The sequence below is a fragment of the Schistocerca nitens genome, chromosome 4 (genome assembly GCF_023898315.1).
Source record: "Schistocerca nitens isolate TAMUIC-IGC-003100 chromosome 4, iqSchNite1.1, whole genome shotgun sequence".
Lineage (NCBI taxonomy): Eukaryota > Metazoa > Arthropoda > Insecta > Orthoptera > Acrididae > Schistocerca > Schistocerca nitens.
The window spans coordinates 683,204,720-683,229,114 of NC_064617.1; the positions used below are offsets into that span (position 1 = coordinate 683,204,720).

Genomic DNA, 24,395 nt, shown 5'->3' on the forward strand with positions numbered 1-24,395 from the left:
CGGAGAGGAATGAACTACATGAATTTCCATGGGCGAAGTTTCACAAGCCGGAGTATCCTTGGTTCGATTCCGATTCCGGCGAGAAGCAAAGGGCCTGGAATGGTTGTGAGTGTCCGTTCTGAGCTTTTTCTGGCAAACACTCTGAACATATCCTTTTTTATTACAGAAAAATCAAATAGCCTGGCGTGACGGGCAATTCTCATGCGAATGTCTAGTAGCACACCGCGGGCATGATTTTAGCACTGCATTTGCTTGCCTGCGCGGCACACGTGGCTGAGAGCGTGGTGGCAGCTGCGCGGCCGGGCGCAAGGACTGTTTACTGTTCCGTGCAGCGCGCCCGGCAGGCCGGTTAACGTGACACATGGCTGGTGAAGTTTCAAATGATTCCTGAGCAATGTCAAGTGTGTCCTGCCGATCCAATATGTCCATCACTTGTTGAAGGGAGGGATTGATTAGTTTCAAAATCTGTTCCCTTATACGAACATCAGAAATGTTCTGTGCAATTGCATCACGTACCATAGTATCTGAATAAGGGAGTCCACATTGACACTTAAAAGCACAATCCCTAGTAAGGCCTTGCAACTACATTGACTGATTCTTTGAAATATGCATGTAATGCAGACAAAATTTCGTCGTAGGACAGAGTTGCTATTTCACGTCGGGGAAATAATTTCACTATCACACGGTACGTTTGGACGCCTACAGAGGAAAGGAGAAAAGGCTGCCGCTCATTATCTTGAATTCTGTAGGCGGCGAGATGGAATCCAAATTGGCATGACCACTCCGTCCAGCTTTCCAGTGCAGCATCAAAAGGACGAAAAGTTGGTGCAACAGTGTGTTGTGGCTGTGGTAGTGGTGGAGCGGCGGCTGCCGCATCGTTTTGCATTGCACGTTGACCCGGGACGAGCTGTCCAAGGACATCCAGTAAGGCCTGCGTCTGCTGATTCTGCAACCGATAAAATTCGGACAGTACATGTGGAGGTTGTGGCGAAACCATTACACAAGTAAATCAGGGCAATACCGTTAAGAACGCAGAAAACCTCGTCGCCAAAATATTGTGGATTGGCAGGAGCCAACCCACGGAGTTTGGAGGAAGCCGAAAGGCACGAGTTTAAGCTCACGCAGGCTGGCGTGAGGTCTGGAACAGGACAAGGAATTCAGACTTCAGAAAAAAAGGTAGTACTTGGTGGAATACTTAACTTTAATCCATCAATGTTGAACATAGCTCTTGTCTGTACATTCTTCATAATATCAATAGCAACTGATAATGGCGCCTTGCTAGGTCGTAGCAAATGACGTAGCTGAAGGCTATGCTAACTATCATCTCGGCAAATGAGAACGTAATTTGTCAGTGAACCATCGCTAGCAAAGTCGGTTGTGCAACTGGGGCGAGTGCTAGGAAGTCTCTCTAGACCTGCCGTGTGGCGGCGCTCGGTCTGCAATCACTGATAATGGCGACACGCGGGTCCGACGTATACTAACGGACCGCGGCCGATTTAAAGGCTACCACCTTGCAAGTGTGGTGTCTGGCGGTGACACCACAACTGTAATACGGACATCAAAGCAAATACATTATGAGGAAAAGATAGTCATATCAGATAACAAAATAAAGACAATATGGGAAATAGTGAAGGAGGAGACCAGTAGAACCAGACATGAAGAGGAACAAATAGCATTAAGAGTAAATGATACATTGGTGACAGATGTGTATAGTGTTGCAAAATGTTTTAATAAACATTTTATAATTGTTACTGAAAAGATGGGGTTGTCAGGTTCGGTAGATGCTACTATAGAATACCTCAGGCCAGACGTTTCAAATAACTTCCATAATATGAATTTGACCCTCATTACCCCAGCAGAAATAATGTCCATCATAAAATCTTTAAAATCAAAAACATCTAGTTGTTATAATGAAATATCAACAAAGTTAATTAAAGAATGTGATTCTGAGCTAAGTAACATATTAAGCTATCTGTGTAACCAGTCGTTTATCAGTGGAATATTTCCTGAATGGTTGAAATATGCTCAAGTTAAGCCACTGTTTAAGAAGGGAGATAAAGAAATAGCATCAAATTTCCGTCCAGTTTCGCTGTTGCCAGCATTCTCAAAAATTTTAGAAAAAGTAATGTACAGTCGTCTTTATAACCATCTTATCTCAAATAACATACTGTCTAAGTCACAGTTTGGATTTCTAAAAGGTTCTGATATTGAGAAGGCTATCTACACTTACAGTGAAAATGTGCTTAATTCATTAGACAAAAAATTGCAGGCAACTGGTATATTTTGTGATCTGTCAAAGGCATTTGACTGTGTAAATCACAATATCCTTTTAAGTAAACTAGAATATTATAGTATAACAGGAAATGCTGCAAAATGGTTCAAATCTTATAGCTCTGGCAGGAAACAAAGGGTGTTATTAGGAAAAAGACATGTATCAAGCTATCAGGCATCATCCAACTGGGAACTAATTACATGTGGGAGCCCACAAGGTTCCATTTTGGGGCCCTTACTTTTTATTGTGTATATTAATGACCTTTCATCAATAACATTTCCAGATGTCAAGTTCGTTTTGTTTGCCGATGATACAAACATTGCAATAAATAGCAAATCAATTGTAGTCTTAAAAAGATCAGCTAATAAAATATTTGTGGACATTAATCACTGGTTCCTAGCCAATTCTTTGTCACTAAACTTTGAAAAAACACACTACATGCAGTTCAGAACTTGTAAGGAGTGTCCCACGAGTATATCCCTAACATACTATGACAAGCAGATAGAAGAAGTGGACAGTGTTAAATTCTTGGGATTACAGCTTGATAATAAATTCAACTGGGAGGAGCACACCACAGAACTGCTGAAGCGTCTTAACAAATCTCTATTTGCAATGTGAATTGTGTCAGACATAGGGGATATAAAAATGAAAAAGCTGGCATACTATGGTTACTTTCATTCCATAACGTCATATGGGATTATTTTTTGGGGTAATTCATCAAGCCAAGCTAAAGTTTTCCTGGCACAAAAACGTGCAGTAAGAGTTATATTTGGTGTGAACTCAAGAACATCCTGCAGAAGCCTGTTTAGGGAACTAGGGATACTGACTACTGCTTCCCAATATATTTATTCCTTAATGAAATTTGTCATTAAAAATATATCATTTTTTTCAAACCAACAGCTCAATTCATGGAATCAATACTAGAAATATGAATATCTTCACAAGGATTTAAAGTCACTTAGTTTTGTACAAAAAGGTGTGCATTATTCAGGAACACACATTTTCAATAACTTACCAGCAGCAGCTTAACAACCAATGAAATTCATTTTAAGAGAAGCCTAAAGAATTTATTGGTGGCCAACTCCTTCTACTCCATTGATGAATTTCTCAGTGAAACCAACTGATTTTTTGTGTGTGTGTGTGTGTGTGTGTGTGTGTGTAACTTCTGCACCATTTCAGTGCAGTCATGTGTTCATTGTAAATAAGTATTTTGTAAAATTACTCTTTCATATAGTGTTCATTAAAAAATGACTATCATTCCACTTGGGGCCTGTGGAATGGTACATAAGCTTATTTGTTTTAGTTGTAAATATTTGTCATGTATTGTTTTTCTGACATGTTCTACATCCTGGAGGACCTCCTCACTACGGATCAAATGGAATGAAAGTAAATCTAATCTAATCATTTTGCTTCAAATACATTGACTGCCTCTGTGGAAAAGGTTAATAAAAGAAAAATTTCTTTAGCAGACAGACAAAAATAACTTCATAGTTCCGCAAGGCGGAAAGGTGGAAATAAAATCTGAAACTAATGACATGCCTTCCGTAATTATGTGAATGTATTTTAATTCACTTGATAGGTCTTGGCCACAGATATCCGTTTGGTTTTCATTTGACATAAGAGTAAACGAAGGGGAAACAGCAAAATCACTAAATGTAAACACGGGTCACGTTGAGACTACCCACTGTAACAATGATTGCTCTGCGCATCAGCCCTGGATCTACGATATTTGCGAACCGGGCCAATACAAAAAAAAAAAAAAAAAAAAAAAAAATTTCAAAAATATGTTCATCTTGTAGTGCACATCTTTGTGAAAAGTCTGAAACATAAAACTTATGTGTTCGAGGAGATGTAAGACATATTATTTGGTCTTAAGTGTGCCAAAGTGCAGTGCCACGCCTCTTCATAAAGCATTCTTCTACCGCACATCACTGTGTTTCGCTTTGTGGAATTGAAACATGTATATTTTGTAATGGATGCCATCAAACTACACTCCTGGAAATGGAAAAAAGAACAAATTGACACCGGTGTGTCAGACCCACCATACTTGCTCCGGACACTGCGAGAGGGCTGTACAAGCAATGATCACACGCACGGCACAGCGGACACACCAGGAACCGCGGTGTTGGCCGTCGAATGGCGCTAGCTGCGCAGCATTTGTGCACTGCCGCCGCCAGTGTCAGCCAGTTTGCCGTGGCATACGGAGCTCCATCGCAGTCTTTAACACTGCTAGCATGCTGCGACAGCGTGGACGTGAACCGTATGTGCAGTTGACGGACTTTGAGCGAGGGCGTATAGTGGGCATGCGGGAGGCCGGGTGGACGTACCGCCGAATTGCTCAACACGTGGGGCGTGAGGTCTCCACAGTACATCGATGTTGTCACCAGTGGTCGGCGGAAGGTGCACGTGCCCGTCAACCTGGGACCGGACCGCAGTGACGCACGGATGCACGCCAAGACCGTAGGATCCTACGCAGTGCCGTAGGGGACCGCACCGCCACTTCCCAGCAAATTAGGGACACTGTTTCTCCTGGGGTATCGGCGAGGACCATTCGCAACCGTCTCCATGAAGCTGGGCTACGGTCCCGCACACCGTTAGGCCGTCTTCCGCTCACGCCCCAACATCGTGCAGCCCGCCTCCAGTGGTGTCGCGACAGGCGTGAATGGAGACGTGTCGTCTTCAGCGATGAGAGTCGCTTCTGCCTTGGTGCCAATGATGGTCGTATGCGTGTTTGGCGCCGTGCAGGTGAGCGCCACAATCAGGACTGCATACGACCGAGGCACACAGGGCCAACACCCGGCATCATGGTATGGGGAGCGATCTCCTACACTGGCCGTACACCACTGGTGATCGTCGAGGGGACACTGAATAGTGCACGGTACATCCAAACCGTCATCGAACACATCGTTCTACCATTCCTAGACCGGCAAGGGAACTTGCTGTTCCAACAGGACAATGCACGTCCGCATGTATCCCGTGCCACCCAACGTGCTCTAGAAGGTGTAAGTCAACTACCCTGGCCAGCAAGATCTCTGGATCTGTCCCCCATTGAGCATGTTTGGGACTGGATGAAGCGTCGTCTCACGCGGTCTGCACGTCCAGCACGAACGCTGGTCCAACTGAGGCGCCAGGTGGAAATGGCATGGCAAGCCGTTCCACAGGACTACATCCAGCATCTCTACGATCGTCTCCATGGGAGAATAGCAGCCTGCATTGCTGCGAAAGGTGGATATAACTGTACTAGTGCCGACATTGTGCATGCTCTGTTGCTTGTGTCTATGTGCCTGTGGTTCTGTCAGTGTGATCATGTGATGTATCTGACCCCAGGAATGCGTCAATAAAGTTTCCCCTTCCTGGGACAATGAATTCGCGGTGTTCTTATTTCAATTTCCAGGAGTGTATATTCAGGACAGTGGAAATTGAGATGTCCTGTGGTGCCTCTCCTGCTTCCGGTCGGCCGGGTTTGACAGCCTGCCCCTCTTTTTAAAAAAATCTCTCAATTAACAGCAGATGGGATTATTTGTAATCGAGAGAACAAGAACTCTTCAGAAAATCTGCACTCAGCAGATGGGATTATTTGTAATCGAGAGAACAAGAACTCTTCAGAAAATCTGCACTCTTTATTGTCTATTAGATAATAACTTGCTGTTTTGTGTGACATAAAATTAAATATAGGATACGTAAAACCAATAAAGACAAGAAATAAGCAAGAAAGTACACATTTCTTCAATCCTTAGCTCCTAGCATTTATTTCTCTCAAATCTTGCTACAGCTTTACAAGGTGTGCTTTCCTTTCTGCGAAAGAATCTATTACCTCATCAAAGTTTGTCAAACGTTTTGCTACATGAAAAATCGAAATGTCGTTATCTAACACTGAAAGTGCTGTTAACACAAATAATACCGAAGACTGGTGTGGTTTCTCAATCTGATTACGTCTATTTTGTCACTGTCTCCTAGATAAAACAAAATAGGCCTTTCTAATATTACAGCAATGTTGTAACACACACCAAATAAATGAGACTGTTTGGCACAAATGGCCATTTTTATAACACAACAGGATATAATTTGTGAAGTACCAATATCAAATGCCTATTAGGCCTACTACAAGCAAAAAGCTTTATGTTAGGAAATAGTTTCACATTTCATTCATATGCACCAGTTTCTCAAGCATGAGATTGAAAAGTATTATTACGAAATTTTTGTATAAATTTGGAATCGTCTTATTCTTGCATAATTTGTGCAATGTCCTTGTTTCTTCTCCTTCCTCATTCTAACAGACAATCTTGTCATCACCAATTCTGTAGCTATTCCTGCCATTGTCAAAATTTGTTCACCGTTAACTTTATTAACCCTGCCAGAACCACAGGTTTAGTTATCCCGCGATTATTTTCCAGTTAGGCATTATTACGTGTTCGTACAACATGTTTTCACGTTACTTTCAGAATAGAAGTTAAGCGGCTGCCAGCTGGGGACTGTACAACTGGTCCTTACTAGTGTAGCGATCTGGCCAAAAATTTTCTGTCAAAATTCAATTTTCTCAGATACACCAAGAAGATAATACGTAATCTTTCTCACCTATTATTTCTGTCAGTCATTTATTTTCATTCTGTTAGTGTGAATCTATGGATTTCGCTAGTAATTATAACAATGCCCATCATTCGCAAACCCAGTCAACCACATAATCAGACAGCAATTGGCAATCATGGGTTCGGCTTTACTCCGCTCAGCTCATATAGCCCCATCCCCTTTTGTCTGCGGAAAGTTTATTTCTAGATGAACGAGGATTCTCCTGACAGAGACATCACGTACACTATGTACGCATTCAAAAATCAACTTATGATTCATTCAGAAATCAAGTTAAAATATGTACAAAAGTGTTCAAAAACCAACAGGGAAGCATTTCAAAATCATATGAATAATCTAAAAACACAGATGATGTGACTTACCGAGCGAAAGTGCTGGCAGGTCGATAGACACACAAACAAACACAAACATACACACAAAATTCAAGCTTTCACAACAAACTGTTGCCTCATCAGGAAAGAGGGAAGGAGAGGGAAAGACGAAAGGATGTGGGTTTTAAGGGAGAGGGTAAGGAGTCATTCCAATCCCAGGAGCGGAAAGACTTACCTTAGGGGGAAAAAAGGACAGGTAATACACTTGCACACACACACATATCCATCCGCACATACACAGACACAAGCAGAGATTTGTAAAGGTAAAGAGTTTGGGCAGAGATGTCAGTCGGGCGGAAGTAAAGAGGCAAAGATGTTGTTGAAAGACAGGTGAGGTATGAGCGGCGGCAAATTGAAATTAGCGGAGATTGAGGCCTGGCGGATAACGAGAAGAGAGGATATACTGAAGGGCAAGTTCCCATCTCCAGAGTTCGGATAGGTTGGTGTTAGTGGGAAGTATCCAGATAACCTGGACGGTGTAACACTGTGCCAAGATGTGCTGGCCGTGCACCAAGGCATGTTTAGCCACAGGGTGATCCTCATTACCAACAAACACTGTCTGCCTGTGTAAATTCATGCGAATGGACAGTTTGTTGCTGGTCATTCCCACATAGAATGCTTCACAGTGTAGGCAGGTCAGTTGGTAAGTCACGTGGGTGCTTTCACATATGGCTCTGCCTTTGATCGTGTACACCTTCCGGGTTACAGGACTGGAGTAGGTGGTGGTGGGAGGGTGCATGGGACAGGTTTTACACCGGGGGCAGTTACAAGGATAGGAGCCAGAGGGTAGGGAAGATGGTTTGGGGATTTCATAGGTTACGCAGGTTAGGTGGACGGCAGAAAGACACTCTTGGTGGAGTGGGGAGGATTTCATGAAGGATGGATCTCATTTCAGGGCAGGATTTGAGGAAGTCGTATCCCTGCTAGCCTTATTTTCACAATCTGCCACCACAAAACCATTACATTTACACGCAGTTTTTTCTAAATTTTCCCGAATTGCTCCACCCTTTAATGTGTTTTGGCGGCAACACAACCACATAACCTTTGTGCACATCGTTGTCTACCAACCCAAGTTCACCACAGGATCAACATAGCCCAGCTATAACCAAGACCTTTTCGCCTTTTTTCACATCAGATCTCCAGTTGCTTTCTAGTTCACCTTATCTCTCGCCATATATTTTTATTTTCATTTTCATTTCAGCCTCATGTTACACTTTCCACCTTCTAATACCATGTCACCCTCACAACATCCCCACAACGACCCCAATAAGTTTTATTTACATTCCCTCCGCAAACATGCCTTCGCCCTAGCCAGATTACACTCCCATATTTTATTTTCCCAGGCTTGTCTGACATTTGGCATTACCCCCAAAGGCCTCACACTTAAAGTTCCCATCTCTGGCTGTAATCCTTCTTTCCATCAGTCCCTATACCAGTTCCAAACTGAACAATCCATTGCCCTCACCCACCTAATCCTTCACCTACACATCAACTCAGCCAATGAACACACCCGTCAACTCCTATCCTTAATAAAAGTCCTCAATCTTTCCTCTTCCACATCCACACCGGCTGTTCAAAGCATCCTCCTACAGGCCAATCGCAAATTAGAACAGCATGCCACCCTCCACCTCAAAAAACTATCCAATCTCCCGGTTTCTCACCTCCGGAAAGGCAACTCACTCACACTTCACAACCTTTCCAGCAAACCTCGACCTCCTCTCATTGCACACAGACCCAGTCTCTCCCATCTACTCAATCTCCCACTTCCAGCTCCACTCCCCCCAAAACCTCAAAATTCCAATCAACACAATCTGGAACCACAACACCCTAATTCAGTAGTTAACCTTTTCTCCAAACCTCTCTCCCAATCCGAAATTCTGTCCTATCCAAAGGCCTCACCTTCAGCCCCACTCCCAGATTCAACCAAACAGCCCTTGTCAAAGATTTACTGTCCTACACCCGTACTCTCTGCTGGAAATATCACTTTGCCACGAAGAAAAATGATCCTAATCCTACTCCTAATGGTCCAACTCCCCAAGACACCATCCAAATTGAACCCTGCCTGGAACAGTTCCATCCTCCGTCACAGCGAGACCCACCTCCTCTTCCTCAAAATCACCCTCTCCAAACTTTCCAGGAATTTCTGACTTCCAGCCTTGCCTCTCAATCCTTCTTATAAAACCTTAATCCTACTCCCAACATCACCACTGCTGATGCCCAGGCTATCCGTGATCTGAAGGCTGACCGATCCATCGTCATTCTTCCGGCGGGCAAGGGTTCCACAACCGTGGTACTTGATTGTCGGGAGTATGTGGCTGAGGGACTGCGTCAGCTTTCAGATAACACTACATACAATGTTTGCCAAGGTAATCCCATTCATGATGTCCAGGCGGAGCTTCAAGGAATCCTCAGAACCTTAGGCCCCCTACAAAACCTTTCACCTGACTCCATCAACCTCCTGACCCCACCTACAACCCGCACCCCTACCTTCTACCTTCTTCCTAAAATTCACAAACCCAATCATCCCGGCCGTCCCATTGTAGCTGGCTACCAAGCCCCCACAGAACATATCTCTGCCTACGTAGATCAGCACCTTCAACCCATCACATGCAGTCTCCCATCCTTCATCAAAGACACCAACCACTTTCTCGAACGCCTGGAATCCCTACCCAATCTGGTACCACCGGAAACCATCCTTGTAACCATTGATGCCACTTCCTTATACACAAATATTCCGCATGTCCAGGGCCTCGCTGCGATGGAGCACTTCCTTTCACACCGATCACCTGCCACCCTACCAAAAACCTCTTTCCTCATTACCTTAGCCAGCTTCATCCTGACCCACAACTTCTTCACTTTCGAAGGCCAGACATACCAACAATTAAAGGGAACAGCCATGGGCACCAGGATGGCCCCCTCGTACGCCAACCTATTCATGGGTCGCTTAGAGGAAGCCTTCTTGGTTACCCAGGCCTGCCAACCCAAGGTTTGGTACAGATTTATTGATGACATCTTCATGATCTGGACTCACAGTGAAGAAGAACTCCAGAATTTCCTCTCCAACCTCAACTCCTTTGGTTCCATCAGATTCACCTGGTCCTACTCAAAATCCCATGCCACTTTCCTTGACGTTGACCTCCACCTGTCCAATGGCCAGCTTCACACGTCCATCCACATCAAACCCACCAACAAGCAACAGTACATCCATTATGACAGCTGCCACCCATTCCACATCAAACGGTCCCTTCCCTACAGCCTAGTTCTTCATGGCAAACGAATCTGCTCCAGTCCGGAATCCCTGAACCATTACACCAACAACCTGAAAACAGCTTTCGCATCCCGCAACTACCCTCCCAACCTGGTACAGAAGCAATTAACCAGAGCCACTTCCTCATCTCCTCAAACCCAGAACCTCGCACAGAAGAACCCCAAAAGTGTCCCACTTGTGACAGGATACTTTCCGGGACTGGATCAGACTCTGAAATGGCTCTCCAGCAGGGATACGACTTCCTCAAATCCTGCCCTGAAATGAGATCCATCCTTCATGAAATCCTCCCCACTCCACCAAGAGTGTCTTTCCACCATCCACCTAACCTGCGTAACCTCTTAGTTCATCCCTATGAAATCCCCAAACCACCTTCCCTACACTCTGGCTCCTACCCTTGTAACCGCCCCCGATGTAAAACTGTCCCATGCACCCTCCCACCACCACCTGCTCAAGTCCTGTAACCCGGAAGGTGTACACGATCAAAGGCAGAGCCACGTGTTAAAGCACCCACGTGATTTACCAACTGACCTGCCTACACTGTGAAGCTTTCTATGTGGGAATGACCAGCAACAAACTGTTCATTCGCATGAATGGACACAGGCAGACAGTGTTTGTTGGTAATGAGGATCACCCTGTGGCTAAACATGCCTTGGTGCACGGCCAGCACATCTTGGCACAGTGTTACACCGTCCGGGTTATCTGGATACTTCCCACTAACACCAACCTATCCGAACTCCGGAGATGGGAACTTGCCCTTCAGTATATCCTCTCTTCTCGTTATCCGCCAGGCCTCAATCTCCGCTAATTTCAATTTGCCGCCGCTCATACCTCACCTGTCTTTCAACAACATCTTTGCCTCTTTACTTCCGCCCGACTGACATCTCTGCCCAAACTCTTTGCCTTTACAAATGTCTGCTTGTGTCTGTGTATGTGCGGATGGATATGTGTGTGTGTGTGTGCGTGCGAGTGTATACCTGTCCTTTTTTCCCCCTAAGGTAAGTCTTTCCGCTCCTGGGATTGGAATGACCCCTTACCCTCTCCCTTAAAACCCACATCCTTTCGTCTTTCCCTCTCCTTCCCTCTTTCCTGATGAGGCAACAGTTTGTTGCGAAAGCTTGAATTTTGTGTGTATGTTTGTGTTTGTTTGTGTGTCTATCGACCTGCCAGCACTTTCGTTCGGTAAGTCACATCATCTGTGTTTTTAGATATATTTTTCCCACGTGGAATATTTCCCTCTATTATATTCAATCATATGAATAATCGATAGATAAACGTGCACTGGAAGCTAAGCACTTTGTGAAACAAGTTTTTTTTCCTCAAGAATACGAATTTGGCACCCCCTTTCCCCGGTAGCATCTAGCTGCTTGCTGCGACTGCTTGCACAGCCAGCAGCCACATTCTTATAGCCAGAAGTGGGAGAATCTACTACTCAAATGCGACTCGACTGCACATGCACATGAGTCTGCTCGTAACTGCTAAAACGAATCTAATGTAAACAGTTGTAACTTCACGCTCATCAGAGGCTATTTGTTGTTATGAAGCATTACATAGTCTTCCTAAAGCCTTTGACACATTTTGCTGTTGGCAGACGCTTGCATGAGCACTGTGTGTCATTGCTGTATATGGCGCATTTCCTTTGCAATTTAAGTTATTTCCATTTTTTCTATCGTTTATGTTTTATTGTTTAAGTATTATTCTGCAATAGCAGGATACAGTAATATACTTTGTTAAAGTATTGGTTCTTACCAGTCAAAATTACAAAAATTTAACTGAAAACTAAAACAATGAAAAATTCCTAGAATTCTAAAAATTCCTGGGGTTTCCCAGGTTTTTCCCGGGTCTCCCGGTTGTCCTGGGTCATATACACCCTGTTATATTAAATTATTATTATATTGAATCTTTAATATGTCTCAATTTATAATTTGTATGCTGTACTTATATTTTTAAACATGGAAATAAAATTACTTCAGTTTTTCACTATAGGCAGATTTGATTCCTTTTCCTCTCTAATGGAAGATAAGGATAAATAAGTAACTAGGAAATGTCAGGCAAGCAGCTAGTGAGCCTAAAAATATTATTAAAGTGAGGACATATGTAGATAGAGGCGGGAGCAACCAGTGGGAGGATATGAAAACAGGTAAGGAGACAGACTGGGGGTATGATAAGCAGGTGGTGGAAACAGCTTGCAGGAAATTTAAGTCCAGGAGATTTCAGACTGTAAATGTAGGTTAGGAGGGATATTTCCCTCATGTGTAATTCAGAGAAGCTGATGGTGGTGGCACAGTGGAGAAAAATGGGGCAAGTTGTGAGGCAACCATATTCTAGCACTGTTTTAAGCCACTGAGTGGTTATTCTTGTACTTGACCACAGTCTGGCAAAGACTGGAAATGTAGTTGGACAGCTGGCTGATGATCATACTTATAGAAAACTATGTTGTTATGCAGTAAAGTTGATATATATGATATGGCTACTTTCACACACAGACCTACCTCTAACAGTTTAGGAAGTGTGGTTACTTACATCTTGCAGTTTTTCTGTATAATGTTCATTTATTACATTATGACGGATCAACACATAAATTAACAAATTTTCAAAATAGCAGAATGATAACTATTGCTATTTCAACAAGAAAACATATATCCTTTGACTCGAAACTGAGACTCAGAAACTATTCTTAATAAGTAACAAAAATGACATCCACATAAGCTATTTCTCAGCTTACAAAATAGCTTATTTATGTTAAAACCTTGTGTTTGCTTGTACCAAATACAATAACATATTTCCGCTCTCATGGAAACTGCACAAACAAAATTTGTATTCAGCCTCAAATAATAATCCTTACAAAAACATCATATTGGGCCTCCTGATCCATACTGTTTATCCCATGTCACGTATTGTATCAGGTCTGTCTGTGAAACACTAGCTCTTACCCTCCTTAAGGCAGTCTTGAAATCCTCTACAGTCACGGGCCGAACCTTTAACAATAAGAGAGAAATGTGTGAACATAACAAAATTAAAAATTTCAGGTGTAGCAGGGAAAAAATGTGTTTGGTATTTTCAGTACTTCATTACAACAGTATGTAATGAAACTTGAGTTTAATGACAGCACTACATTACCAATTTGTTTTCAAGTGTCATTTGATAAGAAATAGCTACCACTTCTAAATCTGCAAAATATTCTATTGGGTTGATCCCTAATAGCCTAGTCACATTTTGATGACTTTTATGCAAGTTATCAACCGATTACTGAACCGACATCAGAGGCGCCACTGCCGCCGCCACCGCCGCCGCCGCCGCCACCGCCACCGCCTTAAACTTTTTCAGCAATATAGGAGCACACTCCACAAGAATGTCTTGACAATTTGTTTTTGCTTTCCTATACTAAATGACTTATTCACTATTGCTTACCTTTGTTCATTGAAAGTATGTTTAGCTGCTACAGTATTTTGACTTCCATGCTGTATCTAGTATATCCTGTAATGCCTAAATAACAAACTTTATTAACATTCTCTATTTTATTTCTTTCAATAATGATGTTAGGGGGTCTTTTCATTTTTGATTAGATTACTACAAAAATTTTTAGTTTTTCATAATTGCTGAAAAATTACAAAGCAAATTCTGCATATTTATCACTATCAGCTATTACGATATCATCATCTGCAAATCTTCTGTTCACTTTAACTTCAAACGATTTTCCTTCTGAGATTCCTAGGTAATGAACGTCCTTGTCTGAAACATTTTCTAATTCTTCAGTCTATGCAAGAAATTTCAATTTGCACACTGCTTGCTCCATCGAAAACAGTCACCAGAAAATGTGTGTTAGCTCAGTTCTCCAGATTAGCATGCATGCTGCTGTTCTTAGGTTTCAAAAGAAAGTGTAAGGTGTTCATGGTGCACTGTACCAGAGATCTCGGTGTAAAAAGATAATCTTGTTTCATCTATGTACAGCAGAACCAGTAAAAAGGCTTCATAAAACTGTAACAACTGGGACCAGCTACATCCCATGTTTTGCCCTGAATTATTTATGTATGTGAACTGACTCAAGCACTTTTCTTTTAATGTCCTTCCAATATCACAGCCGTCTGAGTATCAATATCTACAATCTGTTTCTCCTCATCCACACAACAGGTGGTTCTGTATCATCCTGGGATCTTGGTAGCCTGCCACCATTTCTTCCCTTACCCAGTTACCCTTTCCTCCCTCAGAAAGGAATTAGACATTCCAAAAGCAATGATACTTCTTGGTACTTTCATGTGTGTGCAATTCTCTGTACTTTCATGTGTGCGTAATTATCTCAAGTGAATTTTTCTTTTGAAACAACAAATACCAATAAAATATCTTCACCTCCAAATGATATTACAAGCTGTCAGTATCTTGACAAAAACACCAATTGGGCAATGTCTGTTTAGGAAACTTCACTCCACGACTTCTTCCATTAGAGCTATGTTACTGAGGGCAGAATGGTACATCCTGAAAACACACTAGTTCATACTAAATAGTAGTTTAACAGACATTGAAGAGTTCCCCCCCCCCCCCCCCCCCCCATGAAATTAGGGAACCACCTGCAAAGAGTACAATGCCCTCATCAGATTTATTAGGGTACTACCACAACTGTGTCAGGATACAATACAACTAATCAAACAGAACAAGGGCTTTTTTAAATATGAAATTAAATTTCAATATATATTGTATTACTTGTCAACTGCACTGGATGCTGTATCATTAGCACTCTAAATAAAGATGTCTCCTCCTCCTCCTCCTCCACCCCCCCCCCCCACCACCACCACCACCACCAAATACAGCAGCCGCAGCAGCAACTACCTACTACTCATAATGATACTGGTGGTGGAGGTGGCAGCAGCTTGCATCAGTTTAGACATTGAAATATCATTAGGTTTCTGCAGATGCTTACCTGTAAATCTGCACAGTTTCCTCCTCCTTTCCATTACAGGCATATATTTCTCTTTCTCCCAATGAGCAGCCTAAGAGATTTTGATACTGCTACGGTAGCAACTTCACGGGTAATGCAGTGAACTATCTCTTTAGCAGGTGTCTTTTATTGTGTCAATTATTCACATTTCTTCACCCTGCCTCCATGGCAAAGATCGCTAACACGTGCTTGTGCAGTGGTGCTTGACTCTGAGGTAAGCCAGTTTGAATCCTGGTAGTGAATGAAATTGTCATTGCCAGCATTTGGCTGTAAAGGGGAGGAGAGGCAGTAGCAATAAGTTCATGATCACCAGTCTTTGCACTAATGTCCAGGATTACATTCCAAACCTCTCCACAATGTCTCATGAAGTGAATGCCTGTTACATTGTTGATAGTGGTCCATCCATCAGATGGGGGTGTTAAGCTCGGTCACTGCCTTGGAGCTTTTGTGAGAAGTAGACTACCTCCCTTTCATCCATAACAACACGAATCCAGCACTACACTGTACAAACACTCATCACAATCACCCACATGACACGGATACACACTTAACAGTTTGTAAAAGAATGAAGAAAGGTTATTAATCATTCTGGTAGATGAACATAAAACTGGAAAGTGACTGTTGGAAGTCATCTGTAATGCCTAATAAAATGGTACCTGCTCAAGAAAGAAGGGGAAAAATCTTTGCTCTCTAAGAGAAAGAACTTCCATCATGAAGGAAATTATGATTGTATCCTGTTATTATATTCAGATTTGTTGAAAGTTGATGAAGAAGGCTACTGTAATTAAAGAAAACATCTGCCTGGATTGTTATGTGTAACATTCTACTGTCAAGTCAAGCCAACAATGATCAGTAAAATATGCCCAGAACTTAAAGTAACAAAAATCTGACAGTTTTGACCAGTCTGCAGTGAGTTTAAAAAACATATGAACACTGCCATCATTCCTTGAGGTGGTTCTTATTTGTCAGCATACAACCTGCTAAGTATGGCCCTCCCCCACTTGGGCGCATAAGCACAACCACAACAACATGCACAAGCAAGCAAGCATGTGTGCGCAATCTCCTGCCACCCCCCCCCCCCCCCCAAACTATCTGGATCTTTTGTTTCCAAACAGTTTGTTGTACAGACAAGTGATGAAAATGAGAAAGATTGTGCCAGATTATAAATCTTGTCAATAAAATTTAATTAAATTTAATGACCAAATAAGCATTCACTAATTAATTTTAAATTATTCTGCAGCAGAAATTTCAGACTGTAACACAAACAAATGTAGCAGAATATTTCTACAGAAAAGAACACTGATAATACCTGGTCTGAAGTAATGTTTTCAATATGTAGGAAATTCATTGACCTAATAGGTCCAAGAGAGGCTTCCTGACAAAGATTTTTCATGTCTGCTCCTGAGTATCCCTCTGTTAGTGATGAAATTTCATTTACTTCAGCAGGTGATAAGCAGTGTTTCTCATTTGACATAAGACGTTCCACAATTTGCTTCCTTGCCTAAATGAAACAAAAGAGAATAAAAAATCTTAAAATAATTTTGAAGAACTCATTACTAACTAGACATAGAAAAGCATGAACTTGATGAAGATATTTTTATATTAAAAAAAAAAGTTGCAAAGTCTATTTACAACTTTAAATTTTTGCATTGTAACAGCAACAAACTAAATCACTACACTGACATAAAACCAAGAAAGCAATGGATAAAATTGTAAAACTAACAGATAAGGCTTGTTTTGTGAATACTCATACTTTCAAATGTTGCATACTGAATGTAATTAATGAAAATTTTATCATTCATCAAACACACAGCACTGGCTGCCAGTGGCTGATAAAATACACTACCATCACCCAAACTCTCCAAATTCCCATTCTACATTCACATCTACATAGATACTCCACAAGCCACCATGGTGGAGGGTACCCTGTACCACTACTTGTCATTTCCTTTCCTGTTCCATTCACAAATAGAGCGAGGGAAGAACAACTGTCTGCATGCCTCCATATGAACCCTAATTTCTCCATCTTATCTTCGTGATCCTTACGCATAATGTATGTTGGCAGCAGCAGTAGAATCATTTGGCAGTTAGCTTCAAATGCTGGTTCTCTAAATTTTCTCAGAAGTTTTCTTGAAAAGAACGTTGTCTTCTCTCTGGGGATTCCCATTTGAGTTCCCAAAGAGTCTCTGTAACAAATTTAACAGCCCACCTCTGGTCCCAAACATTCGAGCAGTACTGAAGAATAGTTTCCATCAGCATCCTATATGCACTCTTCTTTACAGACGAACCACTCTTTCCTAAAATTCTCCCAATAAACCGAAGTCAATTATTTGCCTTCCCTACCACAGTTCTCACATGCTCGTTCCATCATCAAGGCAACATACTGGGTTCTATTATTTACGATGTCTTCGAACCACTCACATATCTGTTAATTTAACCCGTATGCTCATATCATTGTTAACAGCCTGCAATGGGGCACTGTGTCAAATGCTTTCCGGAAATCTAAAAATATGGAATCTACCTGTTGCCTTTCATCCGTAGTTCTCAGTATATCATGCGAGGAAGCGGCAAGCTGAGTTTCACATGAGCAATGCTTTCTAAAACCAGGCTGATTCATGCACATCAGCTTCCTAGTCTCAAGAATTTTTAATATATCCAAACTAAGAACATGTTCAAGGACTCAGCAGCAAACCGATGTTAGGGATGTTGGTCTGTAATTTTGCAGGTCCGTTCTTTTACCGTTCTTATATAATGGAATCACTTGTGCTTTTTTCCAGTTTGCGATAAATGCAAGCTAGGTAAGGGACCAATGCCGCAGAGTACTCTTTGTAAAATCGAACTTGGATTCCACCCAGATCTAGTCTTTTATTTGCTTTCAAATCTTTCAGTTGTTTCTCTATGCCAGGCATGCTTATTACTATGTCGTCCACAAGGGAGTCTGTCCGATGGTGAAATGACAGTACGTTTGTGCTATTCTCCTGTGTGAACGATTTTTTGAATGTGAAATTTAAAATGTCAGCTTTCATTTTGCCATCTTCAACTGCCACACCAGACTAGTTAACAAGAAACTAAATGGAAGCCTTAGACTCACTTAGCGATTTTACATACGACCAGAATTTTCGTGTGTTCTCTGCCAGACCTCTCGCTTAGGTGTGACGGTGGTAGCAGTTGCATGCTTCGTGCATCATAGATGCACGTATCTCTACTAACCTTCGCTTGTTGTCAATTATGTGTTCCCTTTTAAACCAAGAGTGCAACAGCCTCTGCTTCTTCAGCATCTGCCAAATTTCGTTATAAAACCATGGTGGATCTTTTCCATCCTTTATCCACTTATTAAGCACATAGCTCTCCAGACCACAATTTACAATACTTTGCTCATAGTTCATCTACATTCATCTTACTGCAACTAAGTGATGCCAATTCACTGTCTAATTGAGATGTTAATAACTGCTTATCTCCTCTATCTAACAGAAACACTCTCCTAGTCTTCTTTACTGATTTATTAACTCTTGTAATCATAGTTGCTATAATGACATCATGATCGCTAATCCCCATTTCGATACTGACACTGTCAATAAGGTCCAGCCTATTTGTAGCTACAAGGTCCAAGATATTTCCACTGCATGTGGGCTGCCAAACTAGCTGCTCAAGACAATTTTCAGAAAATGTGTTCAAAAGTATTTTGCATGTGTTCAAAAGTATTTTGCATGACTGTCTGTCTATAAACCCCCCCCCCCTCCTCCTCCTCCCACCCTCGTCGCAGTGAAGCTATACACATCTCAGTCTACACTCAGCAGGTTAAATTCGCCTCCACTAGTATTGCATGATCTGGGTACTTACACGCTACTGACTGTAGACTTTTTTGAATGACTCGAACTGTCACAGCAGAACTGGTGTCCAGTAAAAACATCCAACAATTAATTTGGGTTCACCTACACCTGTTATATGCGACCAGATGACTTCACTGTCACACTCCATTTCAACCTCAGTAGAAAGAATATTTTTGTCAACCGCGATGAATACTCGCCCTCCTAAGGCCTCTAAGCTGCCTTTCCGATATATGTTCCACGACTTGCCGAATATCTCAGGGCTTTCCACTTTGGGTTTCAGCCAGTTCTCAGTCCCAGGAATAATTTGAGTGCGAGAACTTTCCTCGGGGGCAGAGATTCAGGAACTTTAATATGAATACTTCGACAGTTTACTGATAAAATTGTGACAGTCTAAGTATCTTTATTCTGAGCGCTATTTGACTCCCTTGCTGCATATCAACTGGTCAGTGTTCATCAGAGCACCTCAGACTACTGCCTAGCATAAAAAACCCTTATGTGCAGTTCACAAGTACTCTGCTACCCGAGTAGCTGCCTCATTTGTGTACTGCATCCCTGGCCTATCATGGGGAGTCCTACAAATCTACACACGATAATGCATGTCTAGAAATCTGCAGCCAAGACTGTGACACAGTCGACAAAGCCAGTGTTTGGGACCCTCAATTCGGCTCCAAACCAAAGTATCCCTATCAACTCTGGGAACAGTTTTGCAAACTGCGAGCTCTGCTTGTACCCTGCGTATGAGGCCAGCAGTCTTCACAACCTCTGCCAGCCACCTGTAAGAACTAAGGATCGCCTCAGAACCCACGCAGCAGGTGTCATTGGTGCCAATGTGAGCCACAACATGCACACAACTGCACTCTGCATGCTGGATAACCACAGGTAAGGTTGCCTCCACTCCTCGGTTGAGGCCCAGCACACACATGGAGCGCACATCGGCTTTCTTTCCAGCCCTGAATTCTACCTGTCGAAGAGGCCCCATAATGCACCTAACATTGGAGCTCCCACGAACTAGTAAATTCCTTTCCCCATGTGCCTGCTCACTCATAGGGTGGATGGGCGAGGCCAAGCGACCAGTCTCCACATTGGCTGTCCGCCTTGCGTGACGCGAACACTTTGCAACCCACCACTCACCTGCTGTGAGCGTGGATCCAATGTGTCAGGTGCACTTGGAGGTGCCTCAGAAGCAGATCCCATGGGCAAAACAAATGACACATGATGTGTCCCATGTGACATGCCAGATTCTCTGCCACCGCCTTGCCCCAAGGCAGCAGCCTGAAGGTGACTGTGTGTAGCCAGAGGCACATTCAGCTGTTCGCAAACTGTGGCCAGCTCTTCCAGTGCCCACACACAACATGCATACATCCTAGCAACACTAACTGAAGAAGTGAACTATGCAAGCAGACAATCCTAGATATGCAACATGCTGCCCTCCTAGTGAGTCACCAATGAATGCTGATGCGATGTGTTAATGAGCTAGGTAGCTAGCTGTTCAGTGACCAACTACTGCGCTACAGACTGATATTTACACTTTCAAAAATACGAGATTAAACCTCTTACACAGAGAAATACGCACAAAATTGAATAAATATACTATGACGAAAACACAGAAAAAGATGTGTATCAGCTGTGTATCAGCTGAGAGCTTGAGCCTTACTGAGGTTCGCTCCAAATACATTAGCCATATGTGATAACTATTTTGTTATTTTTATAGCATTTGATCTTTGGCAAAGGCTTTCCATTAATTATGTTGAATTTTCTTTCCATTTTTCCCAAAGCATGGTGAACAGTAGTAGTAGGATATTTGCACGAAATGACCTGCAAAGCAGCCAACAATGGTTTGTCCCTAAGATGTTTGATAGAGGTTTGGCTTCGTGTGGGTTAATCCAGCAAATTCTTTAGAATATGATACTAAATTCTCTTCTTTCTGAACAGAAACATGATGCTCATACAGAAAAGGTCTGATACCTAACTATTGTCGGACTTATTTATAGTTTGGAGGTCCTAATCAGATAAATTCTTATGCCAGCTTGCGCAACAACTTATTTAGTGCTTTCCTTAAATTTCCGCTTGACAATAACATTGCTCTAACAGTAGGTATGCTCACATGTAACACAAGTGAAATCTCAGCTCGAAGTCTTGAAATTGTTGGTCCCTGTAATCATCTCCCATTAGAATTCATTCAGTTCTCCCCTTTGACGTATTCTAACAGGAAATATGTCTATATTAACAAAGTATTTTGTCAGAACTTGCAAGCCCTCTAAAAACAGAGTCTGATGCTACATCGAGGATATTCAGTGGGGTATCTGGAGACTTTTACCCATATTGTATAGTTGATACAGTTACAGGATTTCTTCATGCTTTTACAGGCAATGGCAAGAGTTTCTGTTAGTGTTTGAAAGCTAATTAACACATTTTTTTGTAATATTATAAAAAATGGGGCATTTCAGTAATATACCTGTAAACATACAAAACAGCAGTTCCAACGGTGTACAGAGCAGAGATAAAAATATCACCATCAAAAGTAGACCCATTAGCTTTACTTAGACAGGCATTGCATACTCAACCACAAGAAATCATTTTTGCCAAATCATCTGTCAGAGAGATTATAAAATCATTACATCAATGGAAAGAAGTAACTCTTCTGGCTATGGTGGTATTTCAACAAAAGTACTAAAATCTTTTCTTTGCTATCAGTCAATGAGTAATACTGTATTTTCTGAAAGACTGAAATCTGTGCTATTAATACCCATTTATGAAAGCTGCTTCTGATTATAGACACATCTCCCTCCTCCTCATATTCTAAAATTTTTAAATTTTTATTTTGAAAAGGATGCATACAATGGAATATTGAACCACCTTCCTGGAAATATTTTAACAGCAGCTTAGATTAGTTTCTGAAAAGGCTGCCTGCTGAGAAACAATAGATGATCTCGCAAATTCCATTCCAGTAGGACTAAACAAGAAATCTTAATCTGCTGGAATTTTTTGTGATCTTACCAAAGCCTCTGATAAAGCTGATCAAAGTTATACTAGAAAAACTAAAATGGTATGGAGTTAAAAGTATTTCCTTTTCACGGATGGAGTCTTATCTTGACAACAGAAAATGAAAGATCACATTACTAAATTATACAGTTGAGATAAGACTAAATGTGGTGCGGGGGGAACACTGAATGTGGCATTCCACAGAGTTTTTCATGCTTAGCTCACTCCTCTTCTTAGCTTACATAAACGATTTACCTATGACATTGAAGGATTGTTCAAAAACCGGGATGTTTGCTGTTGACATTAATATAGTGATAAATATTACACACACATCCATACCAGGCACAAGTAAATGGGAAACCGAACAAGCTTACAACTGGTTCACAACAAACAGTTTAACCCTTAATCTTAAACAGACTCATGTTATGTTGTTCCAAACAAATTAAATTGGGTTCCAGGATGTTGTGTACATAGTTCCGCGTAGTCAGCACACACACAACTTTCCCACTAGAGCGCGCCCCACTAAGCACAACAGTGCAGGTGCAGCGCTCGTCCGTCTCCGCAATACGAGATGGCGCTGCCTTAGAGACGGACCAAATTCTGCTTCCGTCGATCCGCGTATTAATATGTAACGCAGCCAATGAGATTGCTGCTAACGTAGAACCTTTTCTCCTCACGGATCACACTCGTGCAGTGATACCTGAACGCGCGAGGTATTATAACGAGTGTACAGACCTCCGATTAGTTAGTCTGCACCAGTCTGTACCCGTCTACATTAGTCTGTACCAGTCTATAGTCAAGTTTCAGTCTGCGCCTAATAAGATTACCACATTCCTGTACATAGCCATGAAGATTAATGTATAGACACTTTTGTCAAGTATCAGAGAGATATGAGAATAAGATTAACGTACTAAGACCAAAGGAACTTCAAATTGTCAGTTGTAAATAGCATCTAGAATCCAGTTAAGTAATTCTATGCTTTTTATTATTTTAATAAATGAGTGTGAAAATTAATCATGTTCTGTTTAAAGTTGGTCACTGTCAATCTGCTACTCTAAACGTGCAAGTGGCATTTCTATAGTCTGACCTAACGGCAGAAGATAAACACGCCACAATAAGACCACGAGACATATTGCCGACACTCGCCTACTTCGTTAGAGCGACAAGTCAAATAATCTTATGGTGTGTGTACAGTATGCACATCACACAGAAGTATAGACCAGTGGGCACATACTGGATGAGGTTCCATGTTTGAAGTTCCTGGATGTCCAGATGGGTAATAAACAAAGCTGGCACCAGCACACAGATAAACTAACCAAAACAACCAATTCTGCCTGCTTTGCACTTACAAATCTCTCTCATTGTGATGAACTACAGACGAGTTTGCTAGCAATTTTTCATACTTTTGTTCACAAGAGGAACCTCCCACAGTTGAGTCTTGGCAGGATGATCAAAGGATGAGAATAATGGGACATCTACACTCCTGGAAATTGAAATAAGAACACCGTGAATTCATTGTCCCAGGAAGGGGAAACTTTATTGACACATTCCTGGGGTCAGATACATCACACGATCACACTGACAGAACCACAGGCACATAGACACAGGCAACAGAGCATGCACAATGTTGGCACTAGTACAGTGTATATCCACCTTTCGCAGCAATGCAGGCTGCTATTCTCCCATGGAGACGATCGTAGAGATGCTGGATGTAGTCCTGTGGAACGGCTTGCCATGCCATTTCCACCTGGCGCCTCAGTTGGACCAGCGTTCGTGCTGGACGTGCAGACCGCGTGAGACGACGCTTCATCCAGTCCCAAACATGCTCAATGGGGGACAGATCCAGAGATCTTGCTGGCCAGGGTAGTTGACTTACACCTTCTAGAGCACGTTGGGTGGCACGGGATACATGCGGACGTGCATTGTCCTGTTGGAACAGCAAGTTCCCTTGCCGGTCTAGGAATGGTAGAACGATGTGTTCGATGACGGTTTGGATGTACCGTGCACTATTCAGTGTCCCCTCGACGATCACCAGTGGTGTACGGCCAGTGTAGGAGATCGCTCCCCACACCATGATACCGGGTGTTGGCCCTGTGTGCCTCGGTCGTATGCAGTCCTGGTTGTGGCGCTCACCTGCACGGCGCCAAACACGCATACG

General features: G+C 42.3%; 1 protein-coding gene across 1 annotated transcript in view; it reads right to left on the reverse strand.

Moving 5' to 3' along the window:
- Positions 1 to 13,067: 13,067 nt before the first annotated feature.
- The window catches only part of LOC126251864 (fidgetin-like protein 1), a 179,369-nt gene continuing 168,041 nt past the window's right edge, over positions 13,068 to 24,395 (reverse strand). Inside the window, exons 11-12 of the mRNA XM_049952550.1 lie at positions 16,735 to 16,926; positions 13,068 to 13,470 (exon numbers count right to left, since the gene is read on the reverse strand). Of these exons, the coding sequence (XP_049808507.1) occupies positions 13,345 to 13,470; positions 16,735 to 16,926 (318 nt within the window). The 3' untranslated portion in view covers positions 13,068 to 13,344. The remainder of the gene's footprint in view (positions 13,471 to 16,734; positions 16,927 to 24,395) is intronic.